Below are 19,436 nucleotides of genomic sequence, written 5' to 3'. Positions count from 1 at the left end.
CGATTCACCATCACGATCATGTATCGATCACGATTTGAAACATGATGGAATAATATTTACCGATATGAACAGTGATGTGGCTTTTATTGAAATTCTAAAGATAGTTTCGATTTTGATGATTTGCGTGTGATATGATTCAACGGATGTTTATATGAATCGTTTAAAATAAAAAAGCCTTCAATTTCTGATATTTTGCCTTTTCATTTGGGCTTCCCAATTGAAGCCCCGCCCATAGGGCGGGTACCGTTGCTAGTACCTTTAAAGACCCTGAAGACAAAAAGACCGGAAAGACCCTGAAGACTGAAAAGACGCCAAAGACTGAAAAGACCCAAAAGACCCTCAAGACCCAAAAGACCCTTAAAATGGAACCCAAACACTTTTTTTTTTCTTCTGAAAATCCATTGGCTATCATTAATCACGGTCTAATTTGAAGGGAATTCTTAATTTATTTGCCAATCACAAAGTGCCGAAAAAACCGCGAGACTGTCGATTTTCGAGTTTGCTAGTGACGTCACATTGTGAACTCACTGTGAAACTGCCAAGGATGGTACATAGAGAAACAGTGCATTGCGAGCTCGGATTCCAATACTAATTGGGGATGATGAAGGATGTGGGGGGGGGGGGGGGGGGAGGAGGTTGTGGTATGGTCGTGGGTATTGTTAGCTTGGGTTAATGTTTTTTTTTTTCTGGAAAACTTAGGCCATCAAGGCCACCTAAGTTGAACAGAAATCAGCAAGAGCAATATTACCAAAGGAAATCAGCAACAAATCCAAGGCAAAGTAGTTGTGTCAGCAGAAAATATCCGATGGCAGTAAAATGTGTTGCCCGCTTGGAACAAGATCGCCGGAGGGCGGGTACTCTGCTAGTGGGAATAATTATTCCAGAGGCTTGCCAACATAATAAATATTGTGCAGTCTAACGAATAATTATATCTTGTTTAATTTTCACGTTTTTTTTCGAGTTTTTGAACAATTGCAGCAAGTAGCTTCGTCTATTCTGGGCAGTCATAACATTGTAGAACTACAATACGGCACTCGGTAGAGCGCATACCTCCACCAGGCTGAGCAGTTTACGTTTTGTATCCCACTGATAGGCCGGATCTGGATCCGGATCTTAACTAAAATCGAATTGAGTTTTTCTTGTCATCTAACCAACTCATCCACCAAATTTCATCCGAATCCGTTCACAACTTTTTGAGCTCACAGAAAAACAGACATGGGTGTAAACATAACCTACGTCTACCTTCTGACGCAGGTAAATAAAATTGTAACCCAAGCTGAAAAGCCAAAGGCTGTTCTGCTGTCAATTTCGTCAATGTAATTCAATTCGGTGGAATGATTACCTGGGGGCGCATTTGCTTATTGGAGTTTGCACATCACAAATATCCAGAACATCCCAGTTAGTTCCCTGGATTTCCTCCACCATCGTCTGTGGCCTGTTGTGTTCCAGTCATTGCCCATCTCCTAGTAAAAGGAGCTTCCATGGGGTGCAGTTTTATTGAATCCCATAAGATAAAGAACATAAGTCCTTGGGATCTCAATGGCGGGGGGAATAGTCGACACGTGGAGCCATTAACTTATTTCAACCGCAGGAGCCCATTGGAAGAAACAAGGGTTCAGATGATAGTTGGCAACACCCCTTGTTAGCTGTTGTGATGAATTTGGGTGTGGTGCGGAAAATGCACTTAGTGGGAGGGTTGACGCACTTATTGACGAGAGGGGGGAGGGTGGACGCAGGAGAAAAGGTGGATGCTGAAGGAGAAAGGTGGGACCAAGGAAGGTGGGAGGGGAGCACGAAGAGGGAGGAGAAAGAAGCTTGCCTCAAAGTGATCGCACTCACCTGTTCCTTTCCCCTCAACTCGTGTATATCTCTTCCTTGCTTTCCAAAGCATCCTGTCGTATATAATTTCCACCCACAGTTCCCATCTAATTCAGCTTGCTCACTCCGTCAACTATCTCAGACTTCTTCTCCCCACATCTCTAGCAGGATGAGAAGAGCTCTTATCACCGTTTCCTGGCCCTGCTAGGATTAAACATCCATGGACAGGTAAGCTAGCTGTTGCTATTTGGATTTTGAACCGACAAATGTATCTTAAACTGTGTCCACTGAAAAATATATTTTCCTTATGTTGATGTGTAAAATAAATAAATATCAAGCTAGAATGACACTCAGTGGCAAGGCTGAACAGTTTACGTTGTGTTAGGGCCGAAAATTAGGCCCACTGATAGGCCGGATCTGGATTCGGACTTGAACCAAAATCGAATTGGCTTGTTCTTGTCACCTAAGATTTAACAAAACATTTATGTATCAGCCCTTGGACTTTCCAAATGTCTATCCAGTATATAATTTTTTTTACCCTTGTCCACTTTTATCGACAAGCTCATTTGTATATACCTTCCATGCATGTACTTTTCAATGGATACAAGAGTTTACAAAAGCTCCAATGTAAAACCAGTCTTGGATAGTTCTGGCTATACCCTTGCTCAACAAAAAGTGAAAAACTGCCAAAAGCATTGCACACCAAAATGGCACCCACCTGGAGACACTGCAACGCCAGGTGGCTGCGATAATGGCCAGCGCTTGACCAAGCATAGCCTGAGAGTAATCCTCGTGGATGAAACCGAATTCGTACCAACAACTTAGCTTGTCAAAGATGTACTTACAAAAAAAAACTCTTGAAAGGTCAAGGAGAGCATCTGGGTACACACTTGCGTATCAAAAGGAGCGCGTTTAGTCGCCAATGCTTATCATGATACTAAAGTGGTTAAAAGCAAGTTAACTTCAACCAGGTCAACAGTACATCACAGTGAATTAACAACCCGTGTTGAATTACCATCCAGGAACGTGAAACCAAGCACAAAGAGAGAGATAATTTTGCTAACTGCGTATTACTGTACTCCGGAAGATGAAGGTAGGCCAATCTATGGATGGCCGAACGCACGCTGACACTCACTTGTAAAATATTATATGTAAATATCAGCCAATTTGGATGGACAAGCTGCTGGTTTGAGTTGGTGAACAAAAAGGCAAGTAGGCACAAGGGTGAAAAGCAGGTAAACATTTGGAGAGAGACCTTATTCATCACTTACATGATGTACAAGAAGGAAGTAAAGAGACAAACAGAAACAGATGTTAGATTGCCCATTTTGTAAGGAATCCTACGCAACAATGGACTGCGTAGTACATTATTGATGACCATGGTGCAGGGCTGTGTGGATAACGACCAAACAAATAAACCAGTTGTTAGATCTGTTGCGATGATGGAGACGGGCAGACGCTTCAAGATCTGATCTCGGAGCTGCTGATTGGGGAGGGCCTGTTGGTCGAGCGAGAGGCGAACGTGATCTTGCGGATGCTTCAAAGGGAGGCAGGGCCCTAAGTCATTTCCAAACTGAAGGAGTGATGTGGTTCAGCCAGTTCCTGCACTGGGGGGGGGGGACGAGACAAGTTTGGGCTGGCACAATGCTGCATCGTCATCCCAGGTATTCCGACCACAAGAAATACAGGCCAAGATACGCAGGCCACTGCCAGAAAGCTTCGTCACCAGGTTAGTTCAGGATTGCCACTGCCAGGTACCCACTGGTAATGAGTTAGCTCAGATATAGCATTTATCCACTTACTTTTATTAAAGCGTACTTTCATTCCTGGCATTACAGGCTAATTCCCAGATGACCATAAAAATAATGTAAGCCCACTTTAGGATTATGACCAGTGACATTGAAACTTGTTATGTGTGGTTATGTTTTTAATATCGTAAAAATGACGACAAAAAACAGGTGGAGAAAGAAAGTCTGGAGCTCCATTCATACACATTTATTGGAGAATAATTTTCTTCCCCACATCCCCTATTTCTCCAAGTCTCCCTCTACTTTGTCCCTCATCCCAGCTGCTGGTGTGTTTCCCCCTCTCTTTCTGCTGTTCCTTTTGTTCTGTTACGACCTGATCCGTTCTTTGTTCTGGCTCCTCCACGAGCCTCGACATTGTATGAATAACAAAAAATATCTTACACGCGGAACTGCTAGATAGGCTTGAGCACGTGATCAACCGACAAAGGTTATGCTGGCGTGAGCGAATGCTCCTGGTAATGCGAACCAAGCCAGACTGGAAAGAGGTCAAACAAATTGCAGATCCCCTGTCAGGCCCATTATGTTAAAACTAGAAAGAAAACCTGATTGGTCATCACTTAGGTCAGCAAAAACTTCTTGTGTCCGAGGTCACAATGTGAAAGGTCATGGGTGTCTGGCATCAAGTGGTGTGCGCTTGTGGGTTAAGCCGCTCACCTGAATTATTTGACCCTCCTGACTCATCTGAAAGGACTTTGACCCAAGCTCATCCAGTTGCCAATGTAACCCCCATTACCAGTAAGCTGGTACTCCTTTTGCTGACCTCAGAAGAATGGCAGGCTGAGTCAACCGAACTAGTGTTAATTCAACAGCATGACAGGGGCTCAAACTCAGGACCCTAAGATCTGAAGCCAACCACCACCAGAGTTTAGCCAACACCAGGCTTTGTTTTCACCAATGGGTGTAGAGGTTAAAGGAGAATCACTGGTGTCTTAAAACCAGTTGCTTCAAGCAGATGGGCTCATTATCCTTGCGTGGAAGGATTCTGAACCCAAATCTGCCGCTGCCTTGCGGTTCGGGGTTTGAAACCAAAGGCAGCAAACTTTCCTCCGATGGTATCCATTGAAACCTCCATGCATGGCTTGCGGACTTCCTCTCTGGTCATAGTCAACGTGTGGCCTTGAATGGATTTCTCTCATCTCCCCTTCCTGTTCAGGCTGGAGTTTCCCAAGGCAGTGTTCTGGGTCCTGTGCTTTTTCTGGTCTTCAGACTCTCTGGAAAATCCTCTCTATCGCTTTGCTGATGACTCCACTCTCTGCCGCTCCATTCCTCATTCCTCAGATCGGCAGTCTGCAGCCTCCTCACTCTCTGAAGGCCTGGACAAAATCACAGACTGATCAAACGAGTGGAACATGTCTTTCAATCCTAACAAATCTCACACTCTTACGATGTCTCTCCAAAAAGACCGAGTGGACAACCCTCCCATCTATTTTCTCAACAATACGCTCCAATAAGTTCTGTCACTCAAGATTTTGGGTCTCACTATCTGCCATGATCTTTCCTGGGAAAACCACATTTCCAAGCTGGCCTCCAAAGCCAGTCGCCGACTGGGCATCCTCTGTCGTGCGAAGTCCTTCCTTGGCACACCTGAGCTCCTCACCACATACAAGGCTTTCATCCACAGCTCAATGGAATACTGCTCTCCACTCTGGGCTGGTGCTCCTGCCTCACACCTAGCTTGGCTTCACGCTGTTGAAACCAAAGCTTTCAGAATCATTGGAATCTCCCGCGATGAAGCTGATTGTGAGGGCCTTTCACTCACTCACCGCAGGCAGGTAGGTGGTCTTTCTGTCTTCTACCGACTCCTTTCCGGCTTAGCTCCCCCAGCTCTGTCTGTGCTCTCTCCCCCAAATATTCCTGCAGGACACACAAGATCTGCCAGCAACCCTCTTCTGGTGAAACTGCCAAAATCAAGACTCTCTGCTCACCTTCACTCTTTCATGCCTCTTTACTCCCGCCTCTGGAACAAACTCCCTCACTCGCTTCAATCCCACTCCTCCCTCCAGGTCTTTAAAACAGCTGTTCACCATCATCTCTTATCTTCCCCCATCCAAAACCTTGATCTTTTCTACCTCTGTTAATTCACACCAGATCCACTTTTTTGAAATACCAACTTGTTTCCTGGAAGTCCTAGCAATGTCCATGTGTTTTATACCTCTCCCACCTCCCACCCCCTCCTTCCCACATCTCCTCCCCCAAGCCCTCTCCCTCCGCAGATCTCCCGATGTCCCTGCTCTCAAATGTTGTGTTTGTGCTTCCCCCTCTCTCCCCATCTTGTCCACCTTTCCCCTTATTATATGTTTAATGTGTCCGTTTGTTTTTTTTGTGATTAATGTTAGCTCTTTCACGAGACTCGATGTTGTGTACAAAAAAAAAAAAAAAAATCCTTCTGAAAAGAGGTGGCCTTTGCATTCTATGTTGGCTGAAAAAGCCTTTGCATTCTATCGTGCAAAGAGGTGGCTTAAAAAGAGGTGTCCCATGGGCAACCCTTGGGCAAGATGTACTACCCAAATGTTGGTCTCCTAATCATGGTTACATGGTTACGTGCAGTCAGAGAAGCAGGTGATGAATGACCATGTAAGCAGCTTGCACATATTGCAAGTAAAGGCTGCCTGGACATTATGGTACACAGATTATTATTAGCCCCCAATGGACTTAGTCCAATACGAGGGCTAAGAAGGATTTGGTCTCGTCCGTCCGTCCGTCCATCCGTCCGCAACCATATCTCAGATATGTATGGAGTAATTTTGTTCATACTTGGCAAAAAGACAATACATGACGGTCCACATAAGCACATCGTTTTGTTTCGAGATTTGATCCAAGATGGCCGACTGGTGGGCATTTTAGTTGTACAAAACCCGATATTGACCATGTCCTCAACCATTTCCCGAACATGCATTTACCAATCTTGTTCAAATTTGCCGCACAGATAACGAATGATGGGTTACATATGCCCGTCATTGTTTTCCAAAATCAGATCGAAGATGGCCGACTGGCGGCCATTTTGTTAATTAGACGTATCCACATCCATTTCTCGGACATGCATGGACCGGTTTTGTTCAAACTTGGCACAAAGACAACACATGAGTATACATATGCAGAAGATTTTATTTTGTCATCTGACATATTCAGAAGATTTTTTAACCTGCTTAGTCTAGTAGGAAGACTAGGTCCCCCTGCACCCCCCGGAGATATACTTCTAATCAGTGTTTCTAGATTGGAAAAAATGTGTAGAAAATGACTAGCTATGGCCCCAAGCTGAAAAAATGTCCCACATACCATTTTTATGCAAATTACTGCTGCAAATTTTATGCAAAATTATGCAAATTTTATGCAAATTTTTGATGAGGAGTAGAGTTGAGGGGTCTTTGAGGGCTTCATCGAGGTGCTCTCGGTTGCAAGACTGGGTCATTCTGAGAAGCACAGCAGGGTCAGAGATCATGATGTTCTCCTCCTCAGTGAATCTCTCCATCAACAGCCTCTCCATTGCCTCACACACTGTTTTGAGGCAAAAGAGGGACTTTGCGTAGGCCTTTCCACTGAGAACACCTTTGAGAGATCCACTTGTTACTAGTTGTGCCTCAAAGAGAATCTCTGCATATCCAGAACCACGCATCTTGTGTCCAGTGAGCATCCCGATGTAGTTCATGGATGTGTGGAAGGGTCCAATCGTTACTACATGACTAGCAAATTCATTTGGCCAGCGCCAGATGATGGGAAGGGCTTTCATGCAGACACCCAGATCAAATGTATTCAGGACCCATCTCTGACCCACCTCAGCAGTTGCTGCCTCGGAACGCTTCAGTAGCTCATGAACAACTGCGTTGTCTGTGATCGGTTGGTGGATAGGCGTGCAGTAGTCGACTGTTGATTTGCTGGGTGGGGGAGAACCAGTTGCAGAGGTGAAACCCCCTAGCCCAGGCACAGGCTGCAGGCCATTGCCATGCCATGCAGGCACCAGGCACAGACCGATCACAGACAACGCAGTTGTTCATGAGCTACTGAAGCGTTCCGAGGCAGCAACTGCTGAGGTGGGTCAGAGATGGGTCCTGAATACATTTGATCTGGGTGTCTGCATGAAAGCCCTTCCCATCATCTGGCGCTGGCCAAATGAATTTGCTAGTCATGTAGTAACGATTGGACCCTTCCACACATCCATGAACTACATCGGGATGCTCACTGGACACAAGATGCGTGGTTCTGGATATGCAGAGATTCTCTTTGAGGCACAACTAGTAACAAGTGGATCTCTCAAAGGTGTTCTCAGTGGAAAGGCCTACGCAAAGTCCCTCTTTTGCCTCAAAACAGTGTGTGAGGCAATGGAGAGGCTGTTGATGGAGAGATTCACTGAGGAGGAGAACATCATGATCTCTGACCCTGCTGTGCTTCTCAGAATGACCCAGTCTTGCAACCGAGAGCACCTCGATGAAGCCCTCAAAGACCCCTCAACTCTACTCCTCATCAAAAATTTGCATAAAATTTGCATAATTTTGCATAAAATTTGCAGCAGTAATTTGCATAAAAATGGTATGTGGGACATTTTTTCAGCTTGGGGCCATAGCTAGTCATTTTCTACACATTTTTTCCAATCTAGAAACACTGATTAGAAGTATATCTCCGGGGGGTGCAGGGGGACCTAGTCTTCCTACTAGACTATTTGCTACGGCGAAATGTGAAAGTAGAATAGTCATAATTTTCAGCATTTAAAGGAAAGAGTGGCAATTTCAAAATGGATACCCATAATTGTTGTAAATGCAAATGGGACTCACGGATATCATAGTAAAATACGCCATTTGTGTCTGTCTGTCTGATTAATTTTCGATGCCAATATATTCTGTCGTTACTTATCCAATCTCAACCAAACTTGACAGGATGACGAAGGGTTACATAATGAAGGTTGTAGCGCATTCATTTGCCCCCCTGCCCAAGGGGGTTTTCTCCCCCCGAGAGAGTTTGCCCACCATTGCCGTCAATGGGGTTGCACGTTGAGGTGTATATAAATGTTAAATTAGCTTTATCTTGGCGTTTTTCCAACGAAGATTTATCATGGCGTTTTTCCAAAGATGCTTTTAATAACAAAATTAATGATAATCGCGTATTGTTAATGTTATTACAAAACAATATTAATACTAATAATGTCCCACTTCCCCAAGGCGTTTTTTCCTGCAGTGATAACGTGTATAAATATCTTAAAGTTACAATGGCATTTCTGTGGGAGCAATGGCTTATACAGGAAGTAAAAATATTATAAACCACAAACATGTATGCTTAGCTTTTTAAACAGTCGCTAACCCCTTTATAACACTAAATGAAGAAATTTGGAGGAATCCCGACATCCGTGAAGTAAGGTTTACTTACAGAACTGAGCGAAGATCTACTGTACTCTATATAACCCAGAAATGTTGGGTTAATAACATGGCCCTTTCTGCCGCTACCGTGGCATTTTTCGTAACGAACTTTTGAAACTCGCTCCTGCTGTTTCATACGAAACTGAAAGGGAGAAGCTCGGGTTGTGCACCTTTACCAAGCAGCTAGCTAGTGCTTGCCAAGCCAGCCGTTCATTAACGGTTTTGAATGGAGTGCTTGCTCAAATGCTTAAACCATTTGGCGAGCTCTTCACAAGAAACTTGGTAAATGAACACACACCCAATGTTCTTTAGACCAGACCATAGATCGACTGTAATCTATATACCCCAAAGAGGAATGACCCTTCCTGCCCCTCCCAGAATCTGCAGGTGTACTTGTATAGGAAATACGAGAAATATCCGTGGATATGAGAGGTGTCGAGTTCCTACCATTTCCTGTTAATGTAAGTAAGTGGCAGCAGACATGCACATCCATACACACTCATACATCAAAACAAAAGGCCTAAGCCATAAACCAACTAGCAGTACCATTGTTCCACTACAGGTGTACAATAGTAAACTGGCCACAATCAGATATCAACAATCTAGATATCACAACCCGGAAACTCCTCACTATCCACAAAATGTTCTACAAAAATCAGTGCATCCCAAGAATGTACATGCCGAGGAAAGGAGGTAGCGGCCTCATGGAATGCAATCAAGGGCACGGAGCGACGACTGTAGGATTAGCAGAGTACGAGAAAAGCTCAACAGACTACCGAATACTATTTGTGTACAAGCATGGACACAACTTGGTGGACAGGTTTTGTCTGTGACAAGGAAGAATTGACTCAATTTTGGTGAAGATTCAAATGTGGAAACTTCATGAGAATTTTAACTGATTATATTCACCACTGAGTGATTGGGCTAAAAACGACATATGGCATGATATTTCAAAAAGTTGTGGAAGACTTGAGGCAAAACTAGGTGGTTGAGGTAGTTAGGTGACAATAACAAGCCAATTGGATTTTGGTTCAGGTCGAATCCAGACCTGGCCTATCGGTGGGATACAAAATGGAAACGGTTTAGTCTGGCAGAGGTTTGCGCTCTACTGAGTGCAGTTTACCCTCGCAGGAGGAGAGGGTATTGCATTTGGGTCCGTTTGTCTGTTTGTTTGTCTGTTTGTTTGTCTGTCTGTCTGTCTGTTTGTCTGTCTGTCTGTTTGTTTGTTTGTTTGTCTGCACAGAATAAATATGATTTTCTTAGCAACAGTTAGTCCGATTGACAGGACATTTCCACCATAGGTGCACCTCCACCTGTATAATTTTTAATGATAATTATGACGTCATAGGTCACGTGGTATGGTCGCCATCTTGGAAAAACCGAAAAATTTTGCACCTCTATATCTCCGAAAGGCCGGCATAGAAAAAATTGAGACATGGCTCATTGTAAAGAACTCTCCATGGGGAATAAAATATGCCAATGATGATGTCATAGGTGCCTCCATTATGACGTCATAAATCTGACAAGTACAAAACTTCATCCGATAAAGATGAAATTTCGTGAGTATCATCTAGGGATAAATTAGTGGAGAATTTTTTATGACGTCATAGGTCACGTGGTTCGGCCGCCATCTTGGAAAAACCGAAAAACTTTGCACCTTTATATCTCTGAAAGTGCTGCATGGAAAAAATTGAGACATGGCTCATTGTAAAGAACTCTCCATGGGGAATAAAATATTCTAATGATGATGTCATAGGTGCCTCCATTATGACATCATAATTCGACAAGTACAAAACTTCATCCTATCAAGATGAAATTTCTTGAGCATCATCTAGGGATAAATTGGTAGAGAAAAAAATAATGATGACGTCATCGGTCACGTGGTTCGGCCGCCATATTTGTTTTTAACACAAAAGCCTTAAAAACCACTACATCATGGCGAGGGTTTGCAATCTCTGATTGCTCTTTTTCTTGTTAGTTCTGAATTTGGCAAATTGTTCGGAGTCTCATCCTGAGCTCGCATTCGCACAGCACACAATTGCAGCAATTGTTTCAGTCTGTCTGCCTGTCTGACAGTCAACCAAAATTTAAAATCATTCCAAGTAGGAATGTTACTGTTTTTAGGAATATCGTAAATGACACAAATAACAAGCACGAATAATTAATTTAAGGTGTTAAATAAGGTGGTGTAATATAGGATGCATCAACAGCGGTAAACCTTCGATTCCATGTGTCTTTCTTTCTACATTATTTAAAACTTTTATTTGACTTAAATTGAATTATACAGTGGAGAACAGCTTGGAAACTGTCGAACACAAATCACATTGTTTGCACTTTCAAAAACCTCCAGTTTAGCAGTACTTGGGCAAAATGTTATGCCATCTCGACCAATCAAATTTGCCACTAGCGCTCTCTTAGGGTGGGGTTACTTCGAGATTCTTCTTGTTCTTCTTCTTCTTCTTCCAATAAACTGCACATCTTGATGAAGTGCATGAATATATAACTACAGGCTACATATGATTCCAGGGATTTGTTGGCACAGACACATAGAGTTAAGGCTTCATATCAGGTGAATGAGAGGGAATAGCTTTCCGATTGAACGTGTATGAAATCTAATGCACATCTCAAAGCAATTCATCCTAAGTCATAGTTTCTAGAAAATTCTTGACTCCAGGTATGTTTACCATTTATAAAAGAAAGATGTTACAAGAAACACAATATAGCAGATATTTTCTTAACACAAGTTCAGATATAAAAATTTGACAGTGCTCTGCTTGTTTTTATTCCACTGAATTATATTGTTTTCACTCATGTACAGGCCATCTGCCTTCTGGTTTCTGGTTGCATCATTTCTGATAACACGTTAAATTTCTACTGACGTAGCTTCCTTTGTAAGTTAAGGCAGGAATTCTGGATCTGGCTAGGCCGCAAACCGTGGGGTTATTAACACCCTCCAGCAAAAGCTAACAGACGAAACCCCAATGTAACTTCCCATCTAACAAACGGTCCACACATCGATGCAACACTCCGCTCATGAAGCACCAGAGTGAGAGTTTACAGTTACTTTGTGAATCCCACCACCCTGATGACAGATCAAAGGCTGAACATTACCTCTGAGCTATCCTGCCAACTCCCAACCACCACCTTTCTATGAATGAGAATAACAAAATATTGATGTAACCTTCCAAATGGGAAACAGGAGGACAAGAACATGAAGTTAATAGGTAGGAAAGGAGGAGAGCGTAAGGTGGTGGAGAGGAGATAATGCATGAAACGTCAGATTCTGGAATATGGTTCCGTATGTGAAAGAATATCAGGGGGAAGAAGGAATGGAAGTAAGACTTAGGTTTGCACTTAGGGAGGGTAACAAAATAAGGGTTTCTGGTTGAAAGTGTGCAACCTGGAGGAGGATGGGTTGGGCAGACAGATTGGAGGACAGGTCGAGGGGACAGAAGGGAGAGATGCAGGAAATGGGATGTTTCTCCAAGAAATAGGACAGTAATGAATATCTAAAGGTTGGTGCAGCATGATACTACAGAAAGAGGCTTCCTGACCAATAGTCCTTTCTGGCTTTCTGTCCTTTCTGGCTATATTCTGAATGTGGATCATGAGGTTCAGGGCTTTCTGTCCAATAAAAAGGGCTTTCTGTCCAATAAAAATAAAACTAGAAAGCATCTGAAAATGCAAATCCCATCTGCGTCCGTTTGTATTCAGATGTCTTCTTCTTCTTCTATACTATATGCTCAAGATAATGACAACGGTTAAAAAAAATATAAAATGAAAATTTATGATTTTATGCAGACTTGACCTTTGAGCTTTAGATCTACAAAAAAAAAATCAGCTTCTAGCTTTTGATTGGTGAACCAATAGTGACTCAATATACAAACTCTTTAAATTTCAGGTCAATTGGGTGAAAATTGGCAATTTTACGTAACCTTGACCTGCTGATCTAATAAAACAATTGGCTTCTGGCTTTTGATTAGTGAACCATTTTAGTGAACCAACATGCAAATTATTTAAATTTCAGGTCAATCGGATGAAAATTTATGATTTTATGTGATGCTGACCTTTGACCTTTTGATCAAATTATTACTTTTCATTCTCTCCATAATCTCATAATAAAGCTTTGTTGAAAATTTCATGACAAATCTCAAATGGTAAATTCAAATTTCAGGTCAATTCGATGAGAATTGATGATCTTAGGTGATGCTGACCTTTAACCTTGTTACCTTTTGACCAAATTATTAATTTGCCTTCTCCGTATTATCATAATAAAGCTTTATTGAAAATTCGATGACAAAACTTGCTTGGTAAATTGAAATTTCAGGTCAATTGGATGAAAATTGATGATCTTAGGTGATGCTGACCTTTAACCTTGTTACCTTTTGACCAAATTATTAATTTGCCTTCTCCGTATTATCATAATAAAGCTTTATTGAAAATCCGATGACAAAACTTGTTTGGTAAATATAAATTCCAGGTCAATTGGATGGAAATTAATGATTTTAGTGATGCTGACCTTTAACCTTTTGACCTTTTGACCAAATTATTAATTTGCCTTCTCCGTATCATCATAATAAAGCTTTATTGAAAATTTGATGACAAAACTTGCATGGTAAATTTAAATTCCAGGTCAATTGGATGAAAATTGATGATTTTAGTGATGCTGACCTTTGACCTTTTGACAATATTATTAATTTGCCTTCTCCGTATTGTAATAACTAGGGCATTGCCCGTACTATATCTATATCTAAAATTATATCCCCCCCCTCTATTTACATGAAATGGTTTGGTCCAAAGCGAACGGCTTCCGGAGTTTGGTAAAGAAATCGCCATCGCGTGCACAAACGCGCAGGAAAGCGAATGAATCGCAAATTCGTTTTTATTAGTTTTAAAACTTTATTAAAACATAGTTTAACGCCAACATAGTTTGCAAACGTGAAATAAATGAATACGCTCTCAAATGTGCCATCCGAGGCAGAGTGTGTCCGCCACGTTAGGCACACGCGATAGTTCGCTGCTCTCTGATTGGTTGAATCGTTTTTTGGACATAGCTCGGTAAGTAATTGTCCGATTAATATGAAACCTTGAAAAGGCACATCCTCGGGTCCCCAGCAATATACCTGGCAAGTTAAAAGTATATCGGACCCGTGGTTGTCGAGAAACAGCGGTCACAGACAAACGTACAAACGTACAGACAGAGATTACTGGAATTATAGATAGATAAAGCTTTTGTGAAAATTTGATGACAAAACTTGTTGGTAAATTTAAATTCCAGGTCAATTGGATGGAAATTGATGTTTTAGTGATACTGACCTTTAACCTTTTGACCTTTTGACCAAATTATTAATTTGCCTTCTCCGTGTTATCATAATAAAGCTTTATTGAAAATTTGATGACAAAACTTTGATGGTAAATTAAAATTCCAGGTCAGTTGGATGAAAATTGATGATTTTAGTGATGCTGACCTTTGACCTTTGACAAAATTATTAATTTGCCTTCTCCGTAATGTCATAATAAAGCTTTTGTGAAAATTTGATGACAAAACTTGAATTGGTAAATTTAAATTCCAGGTCAATTGGATGGAAATTGATGATTTTAGTGATGCTGACCTTTAACCTTTTGACCTTTTGACCAAATTATTCATTTGTCTTCTCCGTATTGTCATAATAAAGCTTTATTGAAAATTTGATGACAATAGCTCAAATGGTAAAAAGTTACGGCGCGGACAGACACACACACGCACACGGACGGACAGACAGAAATGATTGCAAAACCCCGTCTCCTGCTGACGGGCTAAATATTTCCTCATAAACAAAGTATATGAATTGGTGATAATACAAAACCTACCTTGATACTAACAATCTGATACAGCTAATAACATGTTCTGTTCTGTATTTTCTTTCAGAGTTCAATGCAGCTTCCAAACAGACTTTTGTTAACCCCACCATGAGTCAAAATGGCGAAGGATTGTCGGCATCATCAACAACACTGCCCCAGTATCTAACCTCCAGTCCATGGAGTGAGATTCAGAGGCATTACAATTATACTGGAAAAATGAAGAGTCGTCACAACAACCTGGTTGTCGAAGGCATCTGCTTCACCGTGTGCATCATCATCATGATCGCCAATGGCCTTGTGCTAGCGGCTCTCTGCCGCAGTCGGAGACTAAGAGCTCCGGCCTACCTCTTCATTGGCAACCTCGCTCTTGCTGACCTTGTGGCAGGTGCGGCCTACGCCGCCAACATCGCTTGCTCAGGGCCCCGGACGCTGCATCTTTCCACATTGGCGTGGATGTTGCGTGAGGGGGCAACTTTTACCGCACTCTCCGCCTCAATCTTCAGCCTTCTTGCCATTGCTGTAGAAAGATACCTCACGATGACGAAATCACCGAGATGGGAAGGAAAGCTTAACCCAAGGTACGAGGTGGGAAATTCGTAGAAGGAAAACTTTTGATTGGATCTTTCATTCCGGTATTTGGGGTACATTCTGCGTTGATTGATTAATAATGCATGTTTCACATGTTAGGGAAGCAACATGAAAACGATGCAATCAATGTATCTCCTCCTGATGCCCTTATCCCACAACTTGCAGGTCTCGAATGCGAGCAGCAATGGTCGCCCTAGGATGCTGGGTGGCTGCCCTATTGATAGGAACTCTTCCCAGCCTTGGCTGGAATTGCCGGGAATTGCTCCATCGCTGTTCGACCATACTACCTTTATATGCACGGGGATACCTGCTCTTCTGTTTAGTCGCATTCACCGGCCTGCTCTTAACCGTCATTGCCCTCTATACTCGCATCTACATACTAGTCCAAGGGAGAAGGCGACGACTTTCCATATCAGCAAAAGATCCTCATGGTTCAACACCCGGGAGGATCAGGCGGCAGGCAAAAGCACTGGCTCTGTTCCGCACTCTTGCCATAGTTGTTGGGGCATTTATCTTGTGCTGGGCTCCGCTCTTTGGCCTTCTGCTTGTGGATGTTATTTGTCGTGGTGTCCAGTGTCCTGTTCTGTACAAATCTGACGGTTTTCTTGCAATCGCTGTGATGAACTCTGCCATAAATCCTGTGATCTACACAGCGTCGAGTCACGACATGCGCCGGGCATTTGTTCATCTGATCAATGACATTTTGCGGCTGTTCCATTGTCAAGATTTCTGCAGGACTCATGGAGGATCTACAAAAGACCACGGGCGTGGAGAGGCGTTGTCAAATGGCCTTGACTCGGACACGGCTTCTGCCACACCCGCGTACCAAGGTGGAAGCTGCATTAATGGCCAATTCAACAGAGGGACATCACCTAAAAAACAGAAAGGAAGAAAAAACAGCGCAATCATTCAAACTTCCGGGTCCGAGTTACAACGCAGCCAGACTCCATCTTCGATGCAATAACCACCTCTAGAGGTCATTTTTCCCCGCAGAGCAGGGTTTGGCCTTTTTCGGGCACCGTGGTCCCCTTTTTTGAAGCAATGTTTTGCGGCCGGATGCCCTTCCTGCCGTCAACCCTGTTAGTCGCCTCTTGCGACACACACGGAATTACCTGTGAACTGGTACTGAATTTGCCGACCTCAGAAGGATGGTAACAGGCTGAGTCAACCCCCCTGGCGTTAATTCAGCAATCGACTGGAATTCGAACCCAGGATCCTAGGATCCCAAGCCAGCACCCTGACCGCTAAGCCAACAACAGACTCCCCATCATCTATGCAATGAGAGGCCATATTCTAAAGCTCAGGCTTCCTGTTCCGGAATTGTTGTTTCACAGTTTTTGTTAATTGTTGGCGTACGTTTCTCGATGACATCTATTTTTCTGCATCCTGTTTAGTGATTTAGCATGTGTTGTCAAGTTGGTTTTGTGTCCTTGTTCAGACCACATACTCTTGAAGACCTCACTCAGGTCAGTTATGCTTTTTCTGTCCTCCCATGTTTTGTTGCCTCGCTAACCTGCTGTTGGTGGATGTGTTGTCCTTCCAAACAAGTCGGGTTCTATGTATGTACCGTAAGTTAGTTTTGCATTGTGTTTATGAGGAAATCATGCCATGAGTTCTTTGACAGCTCATGTTTATTTAGCATCCCCACTTATGGAGTATGGAGGGCACTATGAGTGCGAAAAGTGAAACCACAATGGCAAAGGTCTGACATTTATTGTAGAATTGTTTAGGCCAGAAGTAAGTCGACATAACCACAGGAAATGATGCCGACATTGCAGGACTCAACAACAGAGTGTATTCAAAGTGCATTAACGCAAGGCTTTTGGGCCTTGTAGGTGTGATGGAGACAACTGTGATGCAAGACTTTAAGGTTGAGTAATCATAGCAACTTCAAAACAACCCAAAGTGCCACCAACACTTCAATCTCTAAAGAATACAAACACAGGAGATTTGCTTCTTCCTCAATTTTGACTTCTAAGCCCCCTGTAACGAATGTGTACAAGATGAAAACATTTACAAGTTCATTAAATGGGGTTGGGAGCGTGATGACGTCACTGTTCCAGTGAAATGCACTTAAGGGGATGGGATGGGAAATCGTACCACTAGGGACATTTTTAGGGTCTGTGTGAAGATGGGTTTCCTTGTTGAAAGTGGGATTTGGTCAGAGAAGGCAGTACTTAAGCTGGTCCAGCACAGGAATAGCGGAGTGTAAGGGTCCGGGATTTGTATTAGCAAGGCGGATGGCCTTCAAGATATTAAATAGCTGCCCACTAAGACTTGTTATGCATTGTCAGTAAATCATGTATCCTATGAATTTAGTAGAACGGGTAGATCCCCCAACCCTAATCCCCACAGGATATCTGATCAATTCCTCCACATGATGTCCTTGATCCCCCGAGGATATGCCTCCCTTGCTTTTCCACAATTAGTGCTCTCAACAAAAGGATGTAGGGAAGTGAAGCAGACATAAACACCACGCTCCCAATACCAAGTTATACCACAGAGTTATAATTAAAAAGTAGAACCATAAACGTTTACTTGCAATTTTGCTCATTTGTGATTTATATTTACTCTGTGTTTTATCTTGTGTGCAAAGTCGAGGCTCATGAAACAGCAAAATGACAGCAAACCATTGCCAGTTTATTGTTCTTTAAGAGTTCCATTTTGTGCATAACCAATTCCCTGTATTTTATAAAAGGTGTATAATTCAGAAATTAAAAACACCCCAAAAATTAGATGAATAAAAGTATTTCACATTATGATAGCGCCCACGTATGCGCTGTACACCTTTCATGTTGATTTTTTTTGTACAATATACCAAAACATTTTATGAAAAGCTCAGATAAAATGTAATTCATATAGTCATGTGCATGTATATACGAGCAGGAGTAACGGGGGGAGGGAGGAGGCAGGAGAGGGAGGGAGGAGGCAGGAGAGGGAGGGGTGAGGAAGGGAGTGGGGGGAGTGGAAGGGGGAGGGGTGTGAGAGGTGAGGGGAGAGGGAGGGGAAAGATAAACTACATATACATCTTTGGGGGGGGGGGCGGGAGTGGCTTTGACAGGCCCCTCCGTTTTGGGGGAGGAGGGATGAGAAGGAGAAAAAATTAACCTGTGCAAAGAGTGCTTTATAACATCAGTGTTGCCCAGGTAAAAAAAGGAAATTGTGACATCCTCTGCCAACAACACCAGGTGGCGCTACACGGTATACATTTACATAGAGAATTTACACCCCTCTCCCAGTCCCCCACACCCCCGAATGAGGCCGCCACATAGCCTATGTTACCCCCCAGCAAAAGTTGTATTTGTATTTATACCCCGAGTAAGGTATATAAGTGTTTATAGCTGGAGTACCCGGCATTGCTCAAGCGAAAAAGAAACATTAACATATTGATGGAAATGAGGGCAAATATAATGGGAAAGCAATTACATCCAAATCAGACTCCATCACAAATGTCAAATCATCATTTTACCTTTTCGTTGAATATATGCTGCTGAATGTGCCGTTCATCACGTTTCTGAGTTAAGTCTGATGCTGATCAGGAAGAAGAAGAAGCCCTACTACCAACTTCCTCACACTTCTGCAATTGTTTGATTTATTTATATTCGAATGTTTGCGAATTGTTTTGTATTTATTTATGTGCATGGTTACTTGTATATAATTACAACTGTCATTAATTATAACATAATCAAAAAGGCTTAGGCACTATAGAGCGATTTTCAAAAATCCCAAAAAACGAACTTTAAAAAATAATAAAAGAAATTTTTTGCTTAAAACACTCTCAGGCACTCACTGATGAACCTCTGAAAGTTTGAAGAAGATCCGTTCAGCCATCGTTGAGAAAGAATGGTGACACACAGACAGACAGACCAACGACTCTTTTATATAGTCATATATATATATAAGGCTAACCCCCGCTCTAGCAGGGAAAATGGCCTTAAAATGCATGTTGTGTTGTTGTGTATATATATATATATATATGTATATATACAGTATATATATACGTATATAAACAAAGGCCCTCCGACCCGATAAATGC

At 42.5% G+C, this 19,436-nt stretch overlaps 1 protein-coding gene across 1 annotated transcript; it reads left to right on the top strand.

The window, feature by feature from the left end:
- Positions 1 to 1,766: 1,766 nt before the first annotated feature.
- On the top strand, positions 1,767 to 19,141 carry LOC137423479 (sphingosine 1-phosphate receptor 1). The gene is made up of 3 exons (XM_068110694.2): positions 1,767 to 2,046; positions 14,880 to 15,390; positions 15,566 to 19,141. The coding sequence occupies exons 2-3, from the start codon at positions 14,921 to 14,923 to the stop codon at positions 16,362 to 16,364; spliced, it is 1,269 nt and encodes a 422-aa protein (XP_067966795.2). The 5' UTR covers positions 1,767 to 2,046; positions 14,880 to 14,920; the 3' UTR covers positions 16,365 to 19,141.
- The last annotated feature ends 295 nt before the right edge of the window (positions 19,142 to 19,436 follow it).

The sequence above is a fragment of the Myxine glutinosa genome, chromosome 1 (genome assembly GCF_964187855.1).
Source record: "Myxine glutinosa chromosome 1, kmMyxGlut1.1, whole genome shotgun sequence".
NCBI lineage: Eukaryota > Metazoa > Chordata > Myxini > Myxiniformes > Myxinidae > Myxine > Myxine glutinosa.
Note: the sequence above shows the minus strand (reverse complement) of the source record. Positions and strands in the feature narration are given on the sequence as shown.

Excerpts from the sequence above, each read along its gene's own strand:
- LOC137423479 (XM_068110694.2), top strand. The coding sequence starts at position 14,921 with ATGAGTCAAAATGGCGAAGGATTGTCGGCATCATCAACAACACTGCCC. Across the intron at positions 15,391-15,565 it reads GAAGGAAAGCTTAACCCAAG|GTCTCGAATGCGAGCAGCAA; the intron begins GTACGAGGTGGG and ends CACAACTTGCAG.